This window comes from Aspergillus caelatus (assembly GCF_009193585.1).
Source record: "Aspergillus caelatus strain CBS 763.97 unplaced genomic scaffold BDV27scaffold_36, whole genome shotgun sequence".
Taxonomy (NCBI): domain Eukaryota; kingdom Fungi; phylum Ascomycota; class Eurotiomycetes; order Eurotiales; family Aspergillaceae; genus Aspergillus; species Aspergillus caelatus.
In genome coordinates this window covers 115,382-134,376 of record NW_022475299.1, presented here as the reverse complement: position 1 = coordinate 134,376, position 18,995 = coordinate 115,382, and the positions used below count along the sequence as shown (strand labels likewise).

General features: G+C 47.3%; 6 protein-coding genes across 6 annotated transcripts; 3 read left to right on the top strand and 3 right to left on the bottom strand.

The window, feature by feature from the left end:
• Positions 1–514: 514 nt before the first annotated feature.
• BDV27DRAFT_73242 (putative arginine transporter) lies at positions 515–2,695 on the bottom strand. Its single transcript, XM_032077440.1, has 2 exons — positions 2,244–2,695; positions 515–2,122 (listed from the first exon to the last, which is right to left on the bottom strand). The coding sequence occupies exons 1-2, from the start codon at positions 2,452–2,454 to the stop codon at positions 648–650; spliced, it is 1,686 nt and encodes a 561-aa protein (XP_031930514.1). The 5' UTR covers positions 2,455–2,695; the 3' UTR covers positions 515–647.
• A 1,002-nt stretch (positions 2,696–3,697) lies between these two features.
• On the bottom strand, positions 3,698–5,541 carry BDV27DRAFT_123905 (MARVEL domain-containing protein). Its single transcript, XM_032065965.1, has 4 exons — positions 5,226–5,541; positions 4,751–5,166; positions 4,421–4,691; positions 3,698–4,342 (listed from the first exon to the last, which is right to left on the bottom strand). The coding sequence occupies exons 2-4, from the start codon at positions 4,833–4,835 to the stop codon at positions 4,234–4,236; spliced, it is 465 nt and encodes a 154-aa protein (XP_031930513.1). The 5' UTR covers positions 4,836–5,166; positions 5,226–5,541; the 3' UTR covers positions 3,698–4,233.
• Positions 5,542–6,377: 836 nt separating this feature from the next.
• BDV27DRAFT_123902 (O-acetylhomoserine aminocarboxypropyltransferase/cysteine synthase family protein) lies at positions 6,378–8,359 on the top strand. The gene is made up of 6 exons (XM_032065964.1): positions 6,378–6,618; positions 6,686–6,740; positions 6,815–6,898; positions 6,963–7,322; positions 7,377–7,945; positions 8,004–8,359. The coding sequence occupies exons 1-6, from the start codon at positions 6,569–6,571 to the stop codon at positions 8,191–8,193; spliced, it is 1,308 nt and encodes a 435-aa protein (XP_031930512.1). The 5' UTR covers positions 6,378–6,568; the 3' UTR covers positions 8,194–8,359.
• A 317-nt stretch (positions 8,360–8,676) lies between these two features.
• On the bottom strand, positions 8,677–12,659 carry BDV27DRAFT_123900 (Nrd1 complex RNA-binding subunit). Its single transcript, XM_032065963.1, has 8 exons — positions 12,045–12,659; positions 11,712–11,957; positions 11,361–11,463; positions 10,167–11,213; positions 10,071–10,104; positions 9,851–10,019; positions 9,598–9,802; positions 8,677–9,541 (listed from the first exon to the last, which is right to left on the bottom strand). The coding sequence occupies exons 1-8, from the start codon at positions 12,162–12,164 to the stop codon at positions 9,228–9,230; spliced, it is 2,238 nt and encodes a 745-aa protein (XP_031930511.1). The 5' UTR covers positions 12,165–12,659; the 3' UTR covers positions 8,677–9,227.
• Positions 12,660–13,720: 1,061 nt separating this feature from the next.
• Positions 13,721–16,149, top strand: cit1 (citrate (Si)-synthase CIT1). Its single transcript, XM_032065962.1, has 8 exons — positions 13,721–13,948; positions 14,018–14,082; positions 14,152–14,236; positions 14,296–14,343; positions 14,401–14,461; positions 14,519–15,074; positions 15,172–15,472; positions 15,537–16,149. Exons 1-8 carry the CDS (start codon positions 13,829–13,831, stop codon positions 15,723–15,725), a joined length of 1,425 nt encoding a protein of 474 aa, XP_031930510.1. The 5' UTR covers positions 13,721–13,828; the 3' UTR covers positions 15,726–16,149.
• Positions 16,150–16,956: 807 nt separating this feature from the next.
• Positions 16,957–18,778, top strand: BDV27DRAFT_123893 (putative mitochondrial DNA replication protein (Yhm2)). Its single transcript, XM_032065961.1, has 6 exons — positions 16,957–17,276; positions 17,332–17,356; positions 17,433–17,451; positions 17,508–17,604; positions 17,673–18,345; positions 18,510–18,778. Exons 1-6 carry the CDS (start codon positions 17,198–17,200, stop codon positions 18,562–18,564), a joined length of 948 nt encoding a protein of 315 aa, XP_031930509.1. The 5' UTR covers positions 16,957–17,197; the 3' UTR covers positions 18,565–18,778.
• The last annotated feature ends 217 nt before the right edge of the window (positions 18,779–18,995 follow it).

Here is an 18,995-nt window from a genome sequence, read left to right as displayed (position 1 = left end):
ATCATCCCATAAGAAGCTCACCTTTCGAATAAACTATAAAAGCAGGGCGGAAAAAAAAAAAAAAAAAAAAGGAAAAAGAAAAAGATGTGACCTGACGTGGATATGTCTGTATGGATGTACGTGACTTGATCGGCCTTCGCATGTGGTGAGTTTCATGTGAAGTTCCCCCGGGCCACATGAACTTTACATTCTCTTGATGGCCTCTTACCTAGGTACGAAGTAATAGGGTGCTCGTTTACCCATCTATCGCGAGGTAACCAATGAAAGTATCTTTGTGTGAAATGTTGTAAATCAGTTCGTTCTTCAATTCGAGATCAGAGGATACGAATAGTTATATATCACAGCCATTCAACCCAAACTCCATGCCATGCAAACAATTAGGGAAAAATCAAATACTGTACAAAACGGAGGGAAACGAACCACCCTGAAGAACCCTTGTATAAATGACTCCCTCATCTATTGTCCCACCATGCAAGTCCGGTTCCCTTGAGTCAACAGCGAGCAGTCTACTCAGAGATGTATATAATATGTATATACTCGTTATGTATGTGCAAAAGAAAACAAAAAATTATAAAAATTATAAAAGAAAGGCCACGGGTGGCCTGAAAGTGCCGGCGATACTCTCGTGGGTAATGTAAACGTCTGATTTAGCCTCGAAACGAACGAAATACCCTTTGATACCATTTCGTAGTGGTGGTCTCCCATGACTCGTTTTCAAGAGAAACCCGACCGGTGTCGATATCGGCCTCGAGTGGGGGAACAAACGAAGTCCGATAGAAGATCTTATGTCCCACATAGAGTACCACAAAGAGGATCAAGCTGATATAGGCGATAAAGAAATCCGTTACACTGAATCTTGGGATCCAAGCAGTGAACCCTTGAGTCAAAATGATCAACATGTTGAAGAAAAGCCCATACCAGGAATACCAGGGCTGCCACATTGCTTTAAAGGGAAGAAGGTCACGGGACATATTGCGAGCCTTCAGAGCTCGCATGAATGCAAGATGGCACGCATTCAAAGAACACCAAGTGATGAAGCCTGCCACCCCTGCAATGTTGAGAAGCCAGTTGAACACCGTACTACCAGCATTAGACACATTCATAAAACCGAGCAAGCCAAACGCCGCAGTGAAAATGACACCGTAATAGGGCACACCCCTTTTGGACGTTTTCTTGAACCAGCGCGGGGCAAGCCCTTCTTGAGCCAGGCCGATTAAGATACGGCTACCACTGTAGACATTGGAGTTGGCGGCGGAAAGCACAACAGTTAACAGGACGGCATTGATGATATGAGGCAGGACCTTGACGCCCGCAAGTCTGGCCGCAATGACAAACGGTGAAGAGTTTGCATCGTTTCCGTCCTTAACGAGGTCTTCATTGGTGTAAGGCACCAGCAGGCCGATGAAGAAGATAGTCAATACGAAGAAGAATAGAATGCGGTAAAAAGTCTTGCGGATCGCAGAAGGAATAGTCTTGCGGGGGTTTTCAGTTTCACCTGCTGCAATACCAACCAATTCTGTTCCCTGGTATGAGAAACCCGCCTGAATAAGCACAGCCCAAAAGCCCACGAACTTGGCTGTTGAATCGGGAGAAACATCGGCATAGGCTGCAAATGGACCTGGATTAGTCCAATAGGTAAAACCCAGGTATCCCTTATCACCGGCCCCCGCATCAATACAAATTGCAAAGATCATAAATCCAACAACTGTGATCACCTTGATACTAGCGAACCAGAACTCCAGCTCACCGTAAAAGCTGACAGGTAGGAAGTTGAAAAGAGTGATAACCACCCAGAACACTGCGATGAAAATGGCGATGTTGATATCCTTGTCCCAAAACTGTATGATCAATCCGGTCGCAGTTAACTCTAGTGCAAAGGTACTAGCCCAGGAAAACCAATAGATCCAACCCATAGCGAAACCAAGACTGGGGTCGATCAATCGAGCTGCGTAGGACGTAAACGCTCCTTGAATTGGCAGATAGCTTGCTATTTCACCCAGGGCCTGCATGACAGAGTACACGATGGTGCCGACAAAAAGATATGCAATCAGAGCGCCTACCGGCCCTGCTGTACCGATGGCGGTGCCACTACTGATGAAAAGACCTGTACCAATTGTACCACCTAATTCTGGTCAGCAATATTTTTTTTTTTTGGTCTTCCGTGGGCGAATAAGTTTCAATGGATGGCGGCAGGCATATGAGGCGAGGGGGAGGGAAAGGAAAGAATGAAAAGATATCCGTACCAATGGCAATCATTTGTAGATGTCGGCTTTTGAGCTGGCGCTTTAAATCCGGTACTGGGTTCGATTCGCGAGTAGCGCCATGCTTCTCGCAGTCCACGTCCTTCAGATCGGACGATGGAGTGGTAGCATTGACCTGAAAGGCCTCATCGTTGGCCATTGCTTCTTTTCCCTCGGATTTTGGCGTGACGTTGAACCCGTCCTCAAAGGCCATGTTTGGACCTTGACAGTCCAATAGCTGAGGGTGAGGCGAGGTCGAAGAGCAAGTCGTCGTGAGGTGCAGAAAGTCGAAAGGTTCTAGGTAAGGAAAAGGTTGGAAGGACTGGCTCCACCGGGAAATCTTTTGAGTCACCACTGCACCTCAGCGGGCAGAGCCTTTTTACTATGTATTCTCTGTGGGGCAAACTAGTGCTCAACCCAAAGGAACGGGGTACAGTGGTTGTCGTAGGCGTCAAGCATAGAACTACTCCTTTGGGAGGTTGCTGGAGATAACGGGAACGGCGAATGACAGCGATGGGAAACAAGCGATTATGTGTGCACGACCAGAAAACGTTATGTAAAAAGAATGATTAAAACTGAGGGGAGAGAATGGAGACCTCAGTGCAACGGATGCAACGCTGGTGAGATAGGCTAAGGAGAGGCAGATAGATAACCCTAATGGCTAATAATAATGGTAATAATAATGGTAACTTCTAATCAAAAAGAAGAAAAGAACACTTGCAGGGAAGGAGAAAGATTTTCAATCCATTGGAAGAACTCGATACCTATTTTTAATCGAACTGCTGTGTGCCACTCAACCGCTGAAAACTTTTCCATCCGCGGATGGAGCCTCCGCACGAAACGTTGGCGGCGGCGGCGAAATATAAATTCTTCCTGGCCCGCTACATCTTGAAGTGGGCCGTTGATAGGAAATTTTGGGCGGAGGAAAAATTTTTCTCTCGTAAGTCCGTGACGATAGTGATTGAAATTCTGGGTCGTGCGGTGGCGGGAAAGTAGAAATCGGCACCAATTCGCCGTGTTTTCTTTACTCATGCTCATGCTAACAAATGCTTAATTTTTTAGTAGTAAAGGAGTAGGTCCTGTAGCTGTAAGTATATCTACTAGTATCCTTTTTATCTTCGTCGGGTACAAAATTCCGTGGCTGGGCACCGTGGGTGGCCAGGCCTTTTAAATGTTCCCATCCCTTCAGCTGCGGTCGGGCACTGAATTCCCGAGGAAAAAGAACCCTAAGTGCTCCGTACTAAATAGCTTCATCCTCGAAGCGGATACCTACCTTAAGTAGACCCCGGTACTAAGCAAATCCCCCCTATTCAGGCATTGATCCGATATCCTGTATCTATGCATGTTCTTCAGTGGTCTCCATCCTTTATACGTACAGTGGAGGTCACATACTTTTGACCCCGCACTTTACATGCAAACACGATCTCCTCCATATGAGCCTACGACTAGTACTCAAGTCCAGCAAATTGTCGTACTACATTGTTGGGTAGCTCTCGTGAGTGTTCTATCTCCTTTCCCTGATCCCGACATAACCAACTCCAGCTATAAATTTGTGGAATGAAGATAAATACATTGTCCACACATAGACACATATATAGGCATTAGTAAGTCTTAAGAGAACTTCACATCCAATTATATACAATGGTAAACAAAGGGGGTATCCACTCAAAATCAGCGTGAACTCAGGACTCAAAAGCGAGTCATAAGGACTAAACTGGTCAAGTTGCAAGACATAATAGGATAGACTATCGCAAAGTGACTGGAGCCTCTTCTTCATGCTCGTATAAGTTATCGGGCTCCCGTTGGCTTTCTTCATTTTTCGGCACTCCTTTCATTGAGGACATTATCATTGAAATCGAATCAACTGGAGTCAGCGCAGATATCGTAACACATATAATGCAGCACCTAATGTCGAGCTTCATAACATAATATCATCCAGAAACTGGTCCTAATCACTGAGAGGCAGCTCAGGGCACTACCGCTACTATTCCGCTTAGACGCCAACGTGAGCAGTAGTTTGAGGGGCAGGCTTCGTACTAGTGCTTGACCTGGTACGCAAAGCACCGAGAACAGCCACTACTGTCGTGGCCGTAAACAAAGCCCTGTATGCCTTATATCAGCAGCTAATACTACGGCAACTTTATAATATGGCAAGTCACTCTCAACCAGGGAGGACATACCACTCGAATGCTCCAAATACCGTGGCTGCCTGGGCGCAGTTGCAGGCGCTCCAGTGACAGAACCTAGGAGCAGGAAGCAGAACACCCAAGGCAATAAAGCCTGCAAACCAGAAAATCAAGGTGATCGCTTCTACGGCTGGTATAACGAAGCGATGTGCGATTTGGGGGAAGTGCACAGGCGCAAGGGCGAGGTACGGAGTTGCGAAGAAAGCCGTCCAGATGCTATTGAAAAGCATGAAGTTGACGGTGTCATTATTGTACACGCTGACAACTTTTCTTGGAGTCAGCGTCCTTCCAGCTTGCCATGTCAGCGATAAGAAGGTGACTGACTGTATGCGGTCAAGCCAAGAATGATGATCGCAAAGATCACTTGAACAATCCGAACAGGATAAACCCAGGGGAAATCCAGAGCCATCGCGGGCAGCAGGTAGCGAGCCTCTTTGGTCCTTTCTCGTAGTCCGCAACGCAATCAAAATGAGAAGGGAAACACAATGCCTGACGACGTTTGCTACAGCCGTTCTGTCAAGATTGGTTATCTAACGAAACTGAGAAAAACAGGAAAGTTGGAAAAAAAATATTTAGCAAGGCCTGTGATTCAAGAGCATGTGGTAAACCTTGTTGTCGAAGATCTCTTGCCGTTTTTCGGCAACGAAAACTCTGCCGCTGATACTCTCTCAAGATATTCCTTGCCCCAGTTTTCAGCTCGCAGCGGGGGACGAGTTGGTAAAGATGCTGTTTTGGCCGAACTTGAGGTGAACGCCGGCGTCAGTGGCTCAATTTCCGGGTTGATGCCTCAGGTAATTACCTTTTTTATATATGGTCGTTTGTTGTATGGAAGGAAGGAGATTGTGAAAAATTCCTGGGTATTCAAGGAAGAAGAAGGTGACCGACATTACAAGCGGGCCACATCTCCATGACTGAATAATTGGGTGGTTCGCTTGGTGGAAGCTTGTGATCATCAATATGGCTGCCTATGACGACAAGCGCCTCGCGGCGCACTCGTGAACACGAAGGATTGGCTGGGGAGTGGGTGACAATGATCTCATGAGATGCTAATTTAAGGAGCCATGCAGATTGGCTTGTTGGCAGATTCTGATTGAATGCGACGGAGAATCTACTCGTTAGCAGTTTCTCCTACTATTACTACTACGGCTAGGTATATACTATGGTACGTATGATTGTACCTGTACAGTATGTTTATACTTATAGGGCGGAAAACGTGACTAGCCCCACAATGACCTCAGGTATTCTAGACTTAGTACGGGAGAATTGTGGTGCTCAGTGGTATCCATGGTAGATTACCATAAAATATTGGTCCCCTGGTTTATTTCTTCACTAGGGATTGATTGTACTGTACCCCTGGACTAACAGTAACCCAGCGTCACTGAAACACCACGATTTCCATCATCGATTTATCAAGCTGCATCTCTGGAAGTTCTTCTGCGGAACTGTACAATGCTGATCTTCGGTAATTCGGTACCTCTTTGGGCAATACGGTACAAGTGTGTGCCTGGTAGTATTTCTAATATGTCCCGAATGTTAGGTTTCCCCTTGTAGTGACTAGGAGTCACCCTGGGGTCAGGGTTCGCACAAACATGAATGCCAATCCCTTTCCCCATATGTTCTGGGATAGAGAGTGTTGTGGGGGACTGTATTGTACGTATACATGGGTACATGTATACAGGACAGTGCCCCTATACATATGGAAGTGTCAAAGTTACAAATGTAGCCTTGCCTAAATACAAATCACTATGATTCTAGTAGAAACTGCTCTTCTTATTTTGCCCGGCTATATAGATGGGTATGTATGCTCCTTTTGTGCTTATATGTTTTCCTTTTCCTTTTATTTTAATTTTATTGTATCTTATTTTTAATTTTATTATTTATTCATTTTTTACTTTTCCCCCTCTTTTCTTTTTCTTATTTTCAAAACCCCTCCCTCCACCGATCACGCCATCGTAGTTGCGCATTATTGTTGCTAATTTATCCCCGCACATATAAAAATAATGTAGTCATCTTTTCCACCTTACGAGCCCTCCTAGTAGCCTTGGGTAATAACTGCTGGTGTTTTAACCTTACACAGAACATAATTCTTGATTGACAATCCGGTTACAAAAAGACAGCAGCTGTTTCATTCAAAGGCACACAATGGTTGAGTCACGACAACCTCATTTTGAAACTCTTCAGCTTCATGCTGGGTATATATATTCATTCCCATCGTTCCCAACCAGCTCATACGGATTCTGAGTATTAATGGGCGTCAAGCCAGGAGCCTGACCCGACGACCAACGCTCGCGCTGTGCCTATATATGCGACCACGGTCAGTTTACCCGCTCCTTTCTGTCCAATTTTGGTTGTATATAGTGACCCATTAAGTGATTCTAATATCTGTAGTCTTACACATTTAATGATTCTGCACATGGCGCCAGGCTTTTCGGCCTCAAAGAGTTTGGCAATATCTATAGCCGTATCATGAACGTAAGTGACGAAAGGTCGTTGGCCCTTGAAGGTAAAAAGAGCTAATCATACTAATTCTTTACAGCCCACAGTCGATGTCTTTGAGAAGCGTATTGCAGCTCTCGAAGGTGGTGTTGCAGCGGTAGCAGCCTCTTCTGGCCAAGCGGCTCAGTTCATGGCAATCTCAGCACTTGCGCATGCAGGTGACAATATCGTCTCGACCAGTAACTTGTACGGAGGCACCTACAACCAGTTCAAAGTTTTCTTCCCCCGGCTAGGGATCACGACCAAATTTGTCCAAGGAGACAAGCCAGAGGATATCGGTGCGGCAATTGATGACCGCACTAAGGCCGTTTATGTCGAGACGATTGGAAACCCTCGATATAATGTGCCTAACTTTGAGGCTATCGCTAATGCTGCCCATGAGAAAGGTGTGCCTTTAGTAGTATGTATAGGTTGATTTTGTGATTGATTGGCGCAAGTGTTGACCATGGTCTAGGTTGACAACACTTTCGGGGCCGGTGGTTACTACTGCCGTCCTATCGAACATGGTGCCGATATTGTCGTTCACAGTGCAACTAAATGGATTGGTGGCCACGGAACCACTATTGGTGGTGTCGTGATAGATAGCGGCAAATTCGATTGGGGTAAACATGGTGCCCGATTTCCGCAGTTTGTGGAGCCATCCGAAGGTTACCACGGTCTGAAGTTCTGGGAGACCTTCGGGAATTTGGCGTTCGCAATCCGTGTCCGCGTTGAAATCCTTCGGGATCTCGGGTCAGCATTGAATCCATTTGCTGCACAACAGCTAATCCTTGGTCTGGAGACTCTTAGCTTACGTGCTGAACGGCATGCAAGTAATGCATTGGCTCTGGCACGCTGGCTACGTACAAACGACAATGTGAGTTGGGTTTCGTATCCCGGGCTAGAGGATCATCCCTGCCATGAGACTGCCAAGCGCTATCTGAAGCGCGGCTATGGCGGTGTCTTATCATTCGGTGTCAAGGGAGGCGCTGCTGCTGGAAGCCAGATCGTCGACGGGTTCAAGTTGATTAGCAATCTAGCTAAGTACGTCCCTCACTCGGTGACTATGAATCGCTACAGCCTCAGCTGATCAACCGGGTAGTGTCGGAGATTCCAAAACGCTTGCAATCCATCCTTGGTCTACGACACATGAGCAACTGACCGAGCAAGAACGGCTTGAATCTGGTGTTACTGAGGATGCCATCCGCATTTCCGTCGGTACTGAGCACATTGACGATATCATTGCCGACTTCGAACAGTCATTCGAAACTTCCAGTGCCGCACGTGCCTAATAGGGAGTTACAATGAGGAGATAGTCAAGCAATAGCCTGTCTGGACCTGTTATCGGAAGCTGTTGAGGTAATTTGGCGACATCAGAGCACTTTGAGAATCGAACTGGAGTGTATAGGTAAAGTTCTCTAAAAGAATAAAAACAAGAACGAGTCAAATTATCATGGACACCACACGACGTATGAACTTGTAAAATGTAGGGTTGTGTCAATGTAAGCGATATTTTCAAGATTCGGCAGATACTCATGTATGTACGTATAAGTTCCGCAAATACTATACTGTACATAATAATAGTCTCTGTCAGTCTCGATCTGAAAAGTAATGGCCGAAACAGTATTGTTTAAATCTGTGGTTTAAAAATAACGATAGCCTGATTAATGCGTAAAACTGTAGTTTTTCTTCAGTGTAGACCCCTTTCTCTGGTCGTAGATTTAGTGATATTCTGAAGTACTGGTACGGCATCAAAAGCCTCCAAAATTGGAATATCTTGAGAAATAATTTCAATAAATTTATTTGGTTATATTATAACGGGAATTGAATGCCCCAACATATCGCCAGACACCACATTATTGGAAAGGGAAAAAGAAGTGCACCGAGCAGATATGCAACTGCATTGCTGATTTTCGAATACGCGAGAAACAAAATCACACAAAGCCGCCCAAGTTCAAGGGAAGAAAAAAGAAAAAAAGAGAAAAAGAAAAGCAAGAAAGAAAGCGACGCATCACCATTTTCTCAAGGAAACATTTGGGTTCAAGCCAATGGCATCAGCTGAGAAGTATCAACACACGCAAGAAGACAAGACAGTGTCCACAATATCCGATTGCCCACTCAAATGGCTGAAGATCACTTGCACTGATGTAAATATGCCTTTCTGAAGGGTTCGAGGAAGAGAGTTCCAACGCCATGTTCCGTATATGATTTACAATGAAATATAAGAAATAAAGCTCGTATCAAAACAAAGGCGGAATGAAAGAAGTGAAGACTGTGTCTCCACAGTAGCAATATTTGCCTTATCAATTCGAATTTGATCAAGAACCTAATTGCCTCCTTGACCGGGGGGTGGGGGCTGTGCTGACCCGCTAGATGTTCCAGCTTGTGCTCCTCCCATCATGAACCCTGGAGGGAACATGGGCATACCGGGGAAGGAAAAGCCAAAACCGGGCACAGCAGGAGGAACGCCGACATTGTTTGCATTGGAAATATCTCGATCGGGTTGGCCACCATGGCCCCCTGGGCCCATTCTAGCTGAAGGTCCGTCCCGGTCTGGCCGGGGGAAACGGTCCTGCTGAGTGCGGGATGAGATAGGACCCCGTTTGCCCCCGGTGTCAGTTGCAATCCGTCTGCTGATAGCTATAAGAACAAGTTAATTTGGAGTATTTCTAAGTTCGAATGTAAGATAAACAAACCTTTAGATGAAACCCCAGCACCGATCTCGATATCTGGCTCTTCGACAACCATGCCGCTCTCGATGGGTCTGCCACCAGTCCCGCCATATTCAGCAGTGAGCATCCATTTTCGATCTGCCTCCGTGAGTCGTTCGACCGGAATTATACTAATTCCTGTCTGATAGTCGCTACAGTCACGCGGTCCGAATCCTACACCCCAGCGAGTCTGGAGACTGATTAGACATTATCACTAGGTATGGAAAGGCGTACTTACCCTAAGTTGCATGTCCCCAGACTTATAAGATTCCATACCTTCACGAGCAAGCACAGCATCCTGGCGGCTGATCATCTTGATGAATGCATGCCGTTTATCTATGTTGACAATGCAGGTCTGGACAATGCCAAACTTGCCGAATAGAGAGCGCAGGTGCGCCTCGGATGACCTATGAAGTTGTTAGAATCCGAGATGTGGAAGATCACAGACATTGACTCACGTGACACCACCGACGAAAAGGGTTCGACTCAAAACTGCATAAGAAAATTAGTTGAGATGACGAAAACAAAGTGTTTGCGATCGAGCCGGTACGAACCTTTGATATTGCCTTGCCCAATGGAGTAGTCCCACTCGATAAATTTGGGGCCGGGAGGCGGTAGAGTAGGGTCCTTACGAGGAGGAGACGGAGTACGACGTCTACGCCCAGGAGGGCTGCGCTGACGATAATCATTCCCACGCCGACCGCGGGGATCGCCACCCCTGCGACCGGGCGAGTCACCATGGTACTCACCGTAAACGGGACTATCACGGCGACGAGGAGGGGACACATCACGACGTCTATCCCAGCCTGGGGACCGGGAACGGCGACGATACTGGCCTGGAGGTGAGCGCATATAGTCACGGTCCCGTTCACGGTCCCGGTCGAACTCACGTGACTGGGAATCAGGACGGCCCCAGGCATTAACATTTTGACCTGGTAAATTAAAGCCAGCAGCCGGGGCAGGATTCATGTTGCCCATGTTAGCGGCATTAGACAGACTAAGGATCTGCAGAGCGGTGGCCCACTGGTCTTGTGGAATTCCCTGGGCGGCTAGGAGCTGTAAGAGCTGGAGTTGCTGTTGCAGCGCATCGGGCGCAACAGCGGGAGTGGGCTGAGCTGGGCCTGTAGTCGCCTGTGGCAGTAGCGCAGCCAGTGGATTCTGTGCCGCAGTCAATGGGTTCGGAGTCTGACTCTGGCTTTGCGGTTGTACCAATGCCGTGTTTTGAGCGACATTACTCAAGGCCGCGAAAGGTGTCGCCATAGCCCCAGCAGTAAATGGGTTTACACTAGCCTGCCCATTCTGAGATAGTGATGCCTGGTCTACGGATGACGACACGGGCTGCGGAGCTGCACTCTGCTGGGTTAAAGTACCAAGAGGATTAGACTGTGGTGCTACTGCCGGCGCTGCTGATGCTGGTGGAGCAGCTGTGTTTTGTTTGGCCATATCAGCCAGGGCTTTCAATATACTAGAGGTATCCGGCGCCGATTGAGGAGCCGCCGAGGTTGCGCCATTGGATGGCAGCGGTAGCTGCGACTGCTGAAGACCCCCCAGGGGAATATAATTTGGAGCTGGGGAACCCTCAGGTGTGGTGGACTCAACATCTATAGAAGCAATATCAGAATTCCGTTTGCACTTATCTTGGCATTTAGGAGAGCCGCCGATGGCTCCTTAGGTTATACAGCCAAATCGGGGTACGGCGTAATGGCATCCATATCATATAAAATGGAAAGGAAGGGAAACAAGCTTACTGTGTGCTGCGGGTGCGTTTAGTTTTTCTTTGAATGAGGCAAGCATGGGGGCGGGGAAAGTATATCCACGCTCCCAAATATCAACCAGCTTCCTGATTTTTTCCTATATGCAGAGACCATCGGATACGTAAGTTGAACTATTCGCCCCAAATTGACAGAATAAACACCTAAAAAAGAAACGGCGGACTCTATGCAGAAAGGGAGGGATATATAGCGGGAGATACGTAGATCAAGTCTTATACAGGCCACAGCGGGATTTGAACGCAAATCTCCGCTTTTATTCGGCCGTACGCATGCCCGCAGGTTGTGTGGTAGTTTGATGGCTGTATGCATCTTGCATCTAGAGCGTACCTTTTGATCCTCAGGAGCGTTGTTTATGATATCAGTCATCAAGACAGGTAGTAATTCGGTCACTCTGTTAACACCAGCGGCGAAGGTTCCATCGGGAGCGGCACTACCAGATGGTTGACCTGCCTTGCGCGCTGCTTCTACCCACTGTCGAGTTACAGAGTCTACGACATAGAGTACGCCCAACTTGTGTGTTCCCGGAGCCTTCTTGAAGTGTGTATAGATCTTCTGGATAAGAACGGATTCATTCTGCCAAAATAAAAAAAAAAATTCTGTTAGCTTGCCATTCACTCCTATGATAGCCCTTGTCAATCGAAGCTAGAAGGGATAGAGTACCTGAACATTCGCGGTGCAGAGCGACGTGATACTGTTGATTTTAGATCCTGAGACGCCAGGAGGCTTAAGGGCGAGCATAGACTGGAGATAATTGTCCAGTTCTGCTACAGCAGACGACATTGTTGATAGTATGTATTAGAGGGGTCGGGTCCCAGTACGGAGAGATGGTTGGTAGATATTCCCAGAAAGTTCTTTGACAAAACCTATCGCTTCAAATACTATTGTATAGGCGACTGGGTGTATCAAGGGGTCAACGAGTCGTTTCTACTGGGAGATCCAGTGCGGCCAAGAAGATATTGTGATGCTTAGTGATAGCAGATCTGCTGTCTTTGGATCTCAAAACTTTGACGAAAAGTTCCTAAGCGGACTTTTGGTCGTATCACTACAGAATTCCAAGAGCGGATCTCTGGCGACCAGGGGGGCTTCCGCCTACAGCTGGAACACAGCCAAGCGATGGTGTCCAGGAATTTTGCGACTCGCGAGCGAGTATGTGTACAAGGTACGTCCTAAGGTGAAAGTTGTCAGGTAAATCAAAAAGAGAGACAGATGTGATATATTACAATGTAGAACGAGAAATGTAATAAAGAAGTAGATAAAGGCTGACGTGAAGGTGATGCTGTGAAAGAAATAGTAAGGAAGGAGTGATTTTCAGTAGACAGGCAGTCAGGTGAGGAGAAAAATCATAAGTTGCGCTAACCCTGAATTGGTAAACCCACAATTTCACGGCACCTCTTGCACTTTGGGGCCTAAAACTTGAAGTGTATGTCACGTGTTGATCAGTCCTTCGAAAAGACTACTTAGTAAGCCTCAATGATGACCTTAGCCTGAGAGTCGAAGGTGGTACTTTGTACGAAGTAAAACACTGCTAATTGAGTTAAGGCGTTGTCCTTCTGGGTGCAGGCCCACAGAGCCGAAGAATCTGCCGTAGTAAAGTACAGAACTACTATCACGGTATGATACTACAGAGCATGGAGTACTTTCGATAGATAAACAGAATCTGCCGCATACTTTGTATCTCTAGCAAGGTGATTTAATATGATTAATCGACACCTTGTTCATAACCTGGCTGTGCTCAATTGATTATCTGATTCTCGGTACGGAGTACTGCAGCTACCTTGGTGATGGGTCCGACCCAAACTCGGGTAGCGGCCGACGTCACTAGCCATAGGAACTTTGAATCAAAATGGAATACTCCGTTTACGGATGGAATGCGTGCCGAGATCGTCAGTTTTGCTGGCGAGCGACCACGCAGTTTGTATATAAGACCAAATCAATTTATGTGATTATAAGCACATACTGCAGACCTCAGGAGCAAAGGAAGACAAGGGTGTCCATGTCAGAGAATTATATTAGTTACGGCGAAGAGTTTGATAATAGCAATAATGAAAGGAATTTAGGGGAAATAAACAAGAGAGTGAGCTGTTCTGCCTAGGTAATTAATTACTCCGGTACTCCGTCCCGCGCAACGGATCTGGCGGGCAAGGGATCACAGACTCCTTACGTCGCCGATGGAAGGGATTCGGGAGACCGGGCTACCTTCCTGGGCATAGCATTACGGTATAGTACGGAATCCCGCCATTGCCTTGCCTCGTTGCCGACCTTTACTGTACCGCCCATGTACCGGCTGTACCATTACGGTCAGATGGGAAAGAAAAAAAAAAGAGCTTCTCCCGAAACCTCAGCATCTTTTCTTCTTCTTTCTCTCTGTCACTATCTTGATATACCCAGACCCTCTCCATTCTTCAGTTATACTCAACCGCTCAACAAAGGTTGTTTGATTCGACATGGCTTCTTCCTTGAGAATCGGAACTTCTGTTCTTCGTTCAACCTCTCTCGCCGGTAAGCCGGTCGTGCAGTCCGTTGCCTTCAATGGTTTGCGCTGCTACTCTACCGGCAAGGCCAAGGTTCGTCATGTTGTCTACATTGCTATCGATTCTTGACTTGTCTAACTGCCATGATTTCGAACAATGCAGTCCCTGAAAGAGACATTCGCCGACAAGCTCCCCAGCGAAATTGAGAAGGTCAAGAAGCTCAGGAAGTATGCACGCCACGCGAGTAATACCTTGTCCATTAGTACTTTTGCTAACCACGCCATCAACGCTTTTAGGGACTATGGCAACAAAGTCGTCGGTGAGGTCACCCTTGACCAGGCCTACGGCGGTGCTCGTGGTGTGAAGTGCCTTGTGTGGGAAGTAGGTCATGACGCAATGGAGCCGACAGCTGCCGATGAGGATTGCTAATTCTAGCTCAGGGTTCTGTTTTGGATTCTGAAGAAGGTATCCGTTTCCGTGGATACACAGTATGTATCATCCCGCTGTTTCTTTGTCGGGATTATCGTATACTCATGGTCACATAGATCCCGGAATGCCAGAAGCTGTTACCCAAGGCTCCCGGTGGCGAGGAGCCTCTTCCTGAAGGTACACTAATCCCCTAGAAGGCGATTATTATCGTTGCTTCCTGCTAATATACTGTAGGTCTCTTCTGGCTGCTGTTGACCGGCGAAATTCCCTCGGAGCAGCAGGTTCGCGATCTGTCTGCCGAGTGGGCTGCTCGCTCTGACCTCCCCAAATTCGTCGAGGAGCTCATTGACCGCTGCCCCAGCACTCTTCACCCCATGGCTCAGTTCTCTCTGGCTGTCACTGCCCTGGAGCACGAGTCTGCTTTCGCCAAGGCTTACGCTAAGGGTATCAACAAGAAGGACTACTGGAACTACACCTTCGAGGATTCCATGGACCTCATCGCCAAGCTTCCTACTATCGCCGCGAAGATCTACCGCAACGTCTTCAAGGACGGCAAGGTTGCTCCTATCCAGAAGGATAAGGATTACTCCTACAACTTGGCCAACCAGCTCGGCTATGGTAACAACAATGACTTCGTTGAGCTCATGCGTTTGTACCTGACCATCCACTCTGACCATGAGGGTGGAAACGTCAGTGCTCATACCACCCACCTTGTTGGTAGTGCTCTGAGCTCCCCTATGCTTTCTTTGTCTGCTGGTCTGAATGGATTGGCTGGTCCCCTTCACGGATTGTATGTTTATCCCTCGTTAAAAGCAACACGAACTGGAAATAAATTAGAAGATGAAAGGATGGAAGAGTCAATCTAGCTAACCTGCGTACTTCAACAGGGCAAACCAGGAAGTGCTTAACTGGCTCACAAAGATGAAGGCTGCCATTGGCAACGACCTCAGTGACCAGGCCATCAAGGACTACTTGTGGTCCACTCTCAACGCTGGTCAGGTTGTTCCCGGATACGGTCACGCTGTCCTGCGTAAGACTGATCCTCGTTACGTTTCTCAGCGCGAGTTTGCCCTTCGCAAGCTCCCTGATGATCAAATGTTCAAGCTCGTCAGCCAGGTTTACAAGATTGCTCCTGGCGTGCTGACTGAGCACGGCAAGACCAAGAACCCCTTCCCCAATGTCGATGCTGTAAGTTTATTGCACACTTTTAGATCCTCCGATTACAAGCCAACGAATGCTGATCTATCTTTAGCACTCTGGTGTCCTTCTTCAGTACTATGGCCTGACTGAGGCCAACTATTACACCGTCCTGTTCGGTGTCTCTCGTGCTCTTGGTGTCCTGCCTCAGCTGATCATTGACCGTGCCCTTGGTGCCCCCATTGAGCGCCCCAAGTCCTTCAGCACTGAGGCTTTCGCCAAACTTGTCGGTGCCAAGCTGTAAATTCATTGAATGATACGAGAAATCGGAGGAGGTTTTTATGATTAAGCACACCATTTTGTATTTTTCCCTTACTATTTTATTAGACTAGGATGCGACGAGTGCTGTGGTTAGTTTGATTAATGTATGATAGGACCTGGTCCGGGCGGGCCTTGTAACAGCGCACCAATATCGTGTCGATCTTTTGACTAGATGGCTTCTTTGTCCCAGCTCTTGCTTGAAAATAATTATCACTATAAATTAGAAACACACAACTCTGGTCTTGAATCCCGTTCCATATAGAGGAGGGACGACAATGCCAGGGATCAGGAAGAAAAGGAAGACTAATGTTAAGTAACTATGGTAACAATGGTGAAGCAGCCGCCAATGCGCAGGTACAGTACCAATTACAGTGTGCATGTCTGTGCATAAGTGCGGTTCCTTTCAAACCACCTTGTGATACCCGAGGTTTATCTGGACTCTTGCTGTGTAATGATCTCACAACTAATGTCTTATCACATGAATAAGTGTTCAGGTAAATACAACTGTAGGTATGTAAGCCGGTACTCATACTACTACGTAGTAGTATCTCAGACACATTGAACAAAGCTTTCCTGAGAATAGAAGAAAAATACATACAAGGTAAAGAGAATACAAATTTACTAATCAGTGCTAAGAACGTGGTATCTTCCACCCAACCTGGGAAGAAGAACAAATAATATACAAAGTCCCACAGAGTACATATATCTAGGTAAGGCTCAACATAGTGATACTTCGGTTTCTAAAGTCAATACACATACAATTGGTATGACCCATAGTAAAGTGGGTAGTGAGTTGCCTGTGAGTGTTTGTTTACATCTTGAGAGGTATCTGGGCATGAGCCAGGGAGGTTGAGTGGAATTTGGGACTAGGATCGGGACAGCTCAACCATTTCTGTAAATTGCGGCGTCTCAGGACAGCGAATACAAGAATAGGTAATGTTGGGGGGCACCCGATTTGCTCCGTTGGCTCAACTGAAGCCAATTACACCGCCGGACCACACTGGGCCTAGTGCCAGGACTCAGCCTAGAAATGCTCCAATTAGGTTTAGTGTCTCCCCAATGTCCCCGACGTCGGTTTTGTTTTTGCAGTTGAGGGGGAACGGCAACTGGCCTTAGGCCGTCGAGAGCCTAGTCGGGCCTAGCACCTAGTTAACTTAGAGTACGTACGCCGGGTAATCCATCCTCCTAGACTTTATATTTCCAATCTTTCCTGTTCTGTTTGGCCATCACTGCTTCTCCTTCTGTCTCTACTTTATCGGCTATCTAAATTGGCCCCCTGTTCATAAACGTACACTTTTCCAAGAACTATCCCCAGCTCTTGACGTTCGATTGAAAGCAATCGTCCCCCCTGACTTTCCCATTGCAAACAACAATCGACTTCTCCTGATCCCTTAGGCGACGAAGCCCCCAACATCCCTTGGTCAGGGCCCCTTTCAGCGCTCCCCAAGGTTAGAAATGTCTACAGCTACAGCTGAGATGGCCTCTTCCGGCCACAAGCTCGAGAAGAAGCCCGTCAAGTTCAGCAATCTATTGCGTAGGTGTCGCCCAACATTATGGAGAACGGCATGGTTCTGATAGTTTTTGTGCAGTCGGTGCAGGATTGAATATGTTCGAGTAAGTAATGCGGTCTACACTCTATGTCCACCATGGGAGTGAAAAGAGAGAGTTTCAGTACTGACACAATTATTAGGGTCACCACTTTGGGACAGGTACCAGATTCTTAGTATACCCAACAAAATCTAGTGGTTGCTAATGTATAGTTCAGCCGCTGGAAGTGATCAAGACGACCATGGCCGCCAATCGAGGCGACAGTTTCGCCAGCGCTATGGGTCGGATATGGGGTCGTGGCGGGATCCTCGGTTGTAAGTAGCCTTCTATTCCGTTGTCCGACTAGTGTGACTGCCGTCTCTGACATGGGATGCCTGTGCAGATTATCAAGGTCTCATTCCGTGGGCCTGGATTGAGGCCTCCACCAAAGGCGCCGTCCTCCTTTTCGTCGCGTCCGAGGCAGAATTCCGTGCCAAGGTGCTCGGTGCGCCAGACTTCCTCGCTGGTATCTCAGGAGGTATGGCGGGTGGTGTTGCCCAGGCATATGCCACTATGGGCTTCTGCACCTGTATGAAGACGGTCGAGATCACCAAGCACAAGATGGCTGCCCAGGGTGTAAAGCCTGCAAGCACCTTCGCGACATTCATGGATATCTACCGCAAGGAGGGCATCCGTGGTATCAACCGCGGTGTGAATGCGGTTGCTATCCGTCAAACTACGAACTGGGGCTCCCGTTTCGGTCTTTCTCGTCTCGCAGAATCAGCAATTCGCAAGGTGACCAACAAGGAAGAAGGACAAAAACTGAGTGCCATGGAGAAGGTCTTAGCCTCCGGCCTCGGTGGTGGCCTCTCTGCTTGGAACCAGCCTATTGAAGTCATTCGTGTGGAGATGCAGAGTAAGAAGGACGACCCCAACCGGCCTAAGAACTTAACTGTTGGCAAAACCTTCAAGTACATCTACGAGACCAACGGTCTTAAGGGTCTTTACCGTGGAGTTACTCCCCGTATAGGACTAGGAATCTGGCAGACAGTCTGCATGGTGGCTCTCGGTGACATGTGAGTTGACCATTCCCCTAGGTGTTTAGGACTAGATGTTTTTTCCGGCCAAGGCTATCATGCCCCGAAAGCACTGGTTGTCTGATTACCTCCATTTCCCCGATCTTCATGTGATAGCCGAGGAGCGGTGTTTGGCTAACGTGTGGGTCTGTCATACCGAATAGGGCCAAGGAGGCAGTCGAAAAACTGACGGGCGATCAAGTCACCGCTAAGCACTAGAGAAGGTTTGAGATACCCTTCTACTATGCACAGCCCGCGGATGACTGGGCAGTTGAGTCTCGTATTTAAATACGGATGGGATGGAATTACCATCAATCACGTGTGTGGATGGGAGTCATATTTCCGCCTATAATAGTACCTATGGATAGTAATCGGTACCGATAGTGGTAGTCTTGCCTTCGAAGGATAATCAATCTACTTTTTCACTTTCATATACATATATATATATATATATATATATATATCTCTATACTCCGTATATATTCTGTGTTTATGGTGTTCTCCATTTGAAGCCGAGGATTACCAGTCATGCAGTACTCATATCGCCTATCCAGGGAAACCCCGAAGTTTCGCGTTGTAATTACTCGGTGATGATAATGTAAAGGGTGTTATGAGCGCCCAAATACAAGGTAACATCGGCGACCATGATG

Coding starts and splice junctions, on each gene's coding strand:
- BDV27DRAFT_73242 (XM_032077440.1), bottom strand. CDS start 2,454: ATGGCCTTTGAGGACGGGTTCAACGTCACGCCAAAATCCGAGGGAAAA. Junction 2,123..2,243: donor TCTACAAATGATTGCCATTG/GTACGGATATCT, acceptor GACCAGAATTAG/GTGGTACAATTGGTACAGGT.
- BDV27DRAFT_123905 (XM_032065965.1), bottom strand. CDS start 4,835: ATGGCTCTGGATTTCCCCTGGGTTTATCCTGTTCGGATTGTTCAAGTG. Junction 4,692..4,750: donor TCTTGGCTTGACCGCATACA/GTCAGTCACCTT, acceptor CTCCAAGAAAAG/TTGTCAGCGTGTACAATAAT. Junction 4,343..4,420: donor GTATTTGGAGCATTCGAGTG/GTATGTCCTCCC, acceptor TAAGGCATACAG/GGCTTTGTTTACGGCCACGA.
- BDV27DRAFT_123900 (XM_032065963.1), bottom strand. CDS start 12,164: ATGTCGTCTGCTGTAGCAGAACTGGACAATTATCTCCAGTCTATGCTC. Junction 11,464..11,711: donor ACGCTCCTGAGGATCAAAAG/GTACGCTCTAGA, acceptor CTCTGCATATAG/GAAAAAATCAGGAAGCTGGT. Junction 11,214..11,360: donor AAACGCACCCGCAGCACACA/GTAAGCTTGTTT, acceptor TTGCTTCTATAG/ATGTTGAGTCCACCACACCT.
- BDV27DRAFT_123893 (XM_032065961.1), top strand. CDS start 17,198: ATGTCTACAGCTACAGCTGAGATGGCCTCTTCCGGCCACAAGCTCGAG. Junction 17,605..17,672: donor TCGTGGCGGGATCCTCGGTT/GTAAGTAGCCTT, acceptor ATGCCTGTGCAG/ATTATCAAGGTCTCATTCCG. Junction 18,346..18,509: donor ATGGTGGCTCTCGGTGACAT/GTGAGTTGACCA, acceptor CATACCGAATAG/GGCCAAGGAGGCAGTCGAAA.
- BDV27DRAFT_123902 (XM_032065964.1), top strand. CDS start 6,569: ATGGTTGAGTCACGACAACCTCATTTTGAAACTCTTCAGCTTCATGCT. Junction 7,323..7,376: donor AGAAAGGTGTGCCTTTAGTA/GTATGTATAGGT, acceptor ACCATGGTCTAG/GTTGACAACACTTTCGGGGC. Junction 7,946..8,003: donor TTGATTAGCAATCTAGCTAA/GTACGTCCCTCA, acceptor TCAACCGGGTAG/TGTCGGAGATTCCAAAACGC.
- cit1 (XM_032065962.1), top strand. CDS start 13,829: ATGGCTTCTTCCTTGAGAATCGGAACTTCTGTTCTTCGTTCAACCTCT. Junction 14,237..14,295: donor TGAAGTGCCTTGTGTGGGAA/GTAGGTCATGAC, acceptor ATTCTAGCTCAG/GGTTCTGTTTTGGATTCTGA. Junction 14,462..14,518: donor CGAGGAGCCTCTTCCTGAAG/GTACACTAATCC, acceptor AATATACTGTAG/GTCTCTTCTGGCTGCTGTTG.